Genomic DNA, 3533 nt, shown 5'->3' with positions numbered 1-3533 from the left:
TACAGTCGATAATACACCGGTCATAATATAAGAAAGAAGCATGGTAGTTAATCTTTTCATCAGATGGCAAAAGCCTTAATAACTTAGGAATCTGAATAAAAAAATAAGTTAGTGAAAAGCCTTAGTAATAATAAAAACACGAGTTAGAACACGATTGTATGTAAAGATATAATCATATACTTAATATATTCAGAATCACTAAAGAAAACGATATGTTGTTGTAATACTCATGATTCCGTTTTAGATAAAGGAAACAGTGAATCAAATGGAGACAATGGAAAACTCGAATTCTGTGGTGTTTGACAAATTGGCATTGGAACATGGTGGAATGCTTGCAACAAATGGACATGCTCTTTACCAAAGCCGGGACGTTATCATGGACTGTCTAGGTAGAATACTTTTTGTCATTCATATTCACCTGTTTTTCTGCTAAAATTATTGAAGTGAATTTCAGTCTTGGTGCTACGGAGGAAAAGCCAACCCCAGCTAACATATTATTTAATCATAAAGAGTCCTTAATTGCTATTATAATTGGACAAGATAGCAATATTATTTATAAACCCAAGTGGCGACATATTACTGTTTGGTCAGTTTTCACTTATCATTGTTATTGATCTGTTCTACTTTTTACGCTGGCAATATTTCAGAAACGTTTCTAAAAATCATTGAAATTAATTTAACGAAACGTCACATGACTTGATTGTGCAGCATTATTTTGCTGTTTCATTTTCGATTTTGGGGATTTTCTTTTATAGTACTCATTACGATAAGTTCTTGTTTTATTAGGCATGCATATCACATTTGGCAGTTCTAATACTAGTTTTGAATTTAGGAAGCAAGTAATCATTTTCCCTCGCATACATGTCATAGAGGTAAAATGCTATGCTCTGCAATTTTCAGCTGCTTGTTCAATAAAAAAAAAATTATATTAAAAAGCTCAGCAATGACAAGACTTTATATCATACATACTATCGTTATAGTATTTACAAGATGTATTGTTTACCAATATCAATTGCATAAGCTTCGTTGTCTTCAACACTTTTGAATTCTAGCTGTATAGCACAATGTATTTCATTATTTGAAACCGTGTAATAAATTATTTCTTTGCATTATAGCTTATCATTAATGTGTTCTATGGTGTTATTAATTTGTCTCTTTTGAAATATTCCTTGATTAGAGCAGCGCATTTTTTATTTTCAGATAAAATGCTTCGGTGTTCTAACACCTTACGTCCTCTGATAACAGTCGCTGACATCGGCACAGCTGATGGATCCACATCTTTGGTGCTTTGTAATGAAATCATTGGTAAGTCAGTTCCATATACACATGTTAGTTGTGATAAGAGGTATGATATATTTCTCGCTGCAGCCGCTGAACCTTCAAAGCGATCCTTTTTTTTTTTTTTTTTTTTGGGGGGGGGGGGGGGGGGTTATATGGCGAAAAGTCAAATTAATGTCGATACAATATTTGGTTGATATTGATATTTCAGAAAAGGTCCGAAAATACCATAAACAGATCATGATACACTACACAGATCTGCCAGATAACGACTTCAACAGAATGTTCAGTATCATACAAGGTAAATTTGTCATTTTCTTAAACTGGAAAGAACGTTCAAACTACATATTTCCTTATCTTAACACAACATTGTAGCTCCCTCTATATCATATGGTTTTTGTTTTACAATAACATGAAGAAGGCCTTCGCCGTGGCCCCGATGTGTTCTCCGCTGCTATTGGACGTTCGATGTTTAAGCAGTGCTTGCCAGATCAATCCACTGACTTAATCTTTTCATCTGTTGCTGCGATGAATTTGTCTAAAAGGTAATACAATCAACAGCTCGTAAATTTCATAAAGATAAAGACAACTGTTGTAATTTAAATTTACTCAAGTCATGTGATCGACATATCTGACAACTGTAATCTAATACTCTAATATGTTATCACTGTATTTGTGTTGTTAAGTATGCAACGATTCAATCATAACTAGAAACATATTGTCATCGATAATTCTTCCATTGTTTTTCAATGTTGAGTAAAAAGTGATTCAGAACTCATTCTGTTGCAGACTGCGTCGACCCAATATTAACCAGTCTCCAGACCAATCAAACGAGAATGAAGTTAAAGCCTTAAAAACCCTAGCAGCGCTAGACTGGAAAACGTTCTTGGTCATGCGTGGAAGGGAACTTCGTCCAGGTATATATATAGAAAATGTATAGAAGTGTGGAGTTTTTCCTCTGACTTCCGGTGATTATTTTATTTTATATAGAAAGATGCTTGGTAAAATGCATGTAATCTCGTGAAAATACCTTATATACCGGTAAAATATACCTTATATAAACACAGTGCTATTCACGTTGTTCAACTTATTTGTTATTGGAGGCGGTTATTTGGTGGTGCTCAACATTGGAACTACGAAATACGGAGAGACTACGGTAAACATCCATGGTGGGAAGGCAACGCTGGATCAAATATTGAAAACGATGCTGGCAGATGGTCTTATCACAATGGTGAAATGTTTTATTTGCAAATATATCATGTAAGAGTATTTACGTTACGCAACAATCTAATTCCTTAATTTTATTCAACAGCGTTTATTTTCATGGTTAAATAATTTATGCATACACAGTTTACTCTCAATATCACTTTCTTAAATCTTCAATAGTTTCTTTAAATATAAATATATTGTTTGCTTACCATCAACAGAACGAGTTTCTGGATTGTAGTTCCTGTTCCCTGGTTGAGCGGACAGAAACTGAACACATTGCGCCTTTCAAAGAAAATGATAAAGACTTGGAAGAGACCGGTTTGGAACTAGTATCAATACGATCTTTCGTTCATCAGTTGAAGCATCCTACATTCTATGTATCCAACAAAGGTGATAACTATCAGAATGAAAGTCAATATATGCACGCATTGCTGTAGTTGTACGATTCGATAACCATGGTACAAAATGCTTGAATATTTCAGTTGGTAAAGCTTTACCTAAAATATCTATGAAAGTAGTTGCTCGATTATTTTACTATAATATTGTCCATTACATGCATTCTTCAAGGTCTTTGACCCTTTATTTCCTGAATTTGAACATAGATGAAGCCACTAAGAAGCTGTATGCAGACCGCATCGTAGCTGGGATCAAACCATGGCTGTATAATTCCATATATAGAGGATTGTCAAGCGAAAGATCAACGTCAGAAAGGGAGATATTGGTCGAGAAATATTTTGCCAATCTGTGGGACTTTGCGTACAAGAACAATGACCAAATACCACATCTAGCATTAGTAGAAATCGTCGCTAAGAGACGTCAAAGGCAAAGTTTGAAGACAAAGTGATAAAACGTTGGTTGAAACCATCTAGTGGACACACATAACGTTGGTACAACATTATGTATAATTTAAACATTAATGTTGGTTGAAACAAAGTTGCATGACTTTTTTAGATGCTCCACGACATTACTGAACCAGAGTGTTTTCATTTCCTAGACTGTTGTTTAGCCTCCTCTGGGGTGAAATGACCCGCGTTTAATACATAGTT

General features: G+C 34.6%; 1 protein-coding gene across 1 annotated transcript; it reads left to right on the top strand.

Moving 5' to 3' along the window:
• The first annotated feature begins 265 nt into the window (after positions 1–265).
• On the top strand, positions 266–3331 carry LOC132560172 (uncharacterized). The gene is made up of 8 exons (XM_060224824.1): positions 266–389; positions 1201–1305; positions 1490–1579; positions 1697–1823; positions 2068–2195; positions 2382–2509; positions 2706–2877; positions 3090–3331. Exons 1-8 carry the CDS (start codon positions 266–268, stop codon positions 3329–3331), a joined length of 1116 nt encoding a protein of 371 aa, XP_060080807.1.
• The last annotated feature ends 202 nt before the right edge of the window (positions 3332–3533 follow it).

Source organism: Ylistrum balloti, unplaced genomic scaffold, assembly GCF_031769215.1.
Source record: "Ylistrum balloti isolate Yb309-2 unplaced genomic scaffold, AGI_CSIRO_Ybal_v1 Utg371026, whole genome shotgun sequence".
Lineage (NCBI taxonomy): Eukaryota > Metazoa > Mollusca > Bivalvia > Pectinida > Pectinidae > Ylistrum > Ylistrum balloti.
The sequence above is the reverse complement of the archived record's forward strand: the minus strand, read 5'-3'. Positions and strand labels throughout refer to the sequence as shown.

Excerpts from the sequence above, each read along its gene's own strand:
- LOC132560172 (XM_060224824.1), top strand. The coding sequence starts at position 266 with ATGGAGACAATGGAAAACTCGAATTCTGTGGTGTTTGACAAATTGGCA. Across the intron at positions 390-1,200 it reads CGTTATCATGGACTGTCTAG|ATAAAATGCTTCGGTGTTCT; the intron begins GTAGAATACTTT and ends TTTTATTTTCAG. Across the intron at positions 1,306-1,489 it reads GCTTTGTAATGAAATCATTG|AAAAGGTCCGAAAATACCAT; the intron begins GTAAGTCAGTTC and ends TTGATATTTCAG.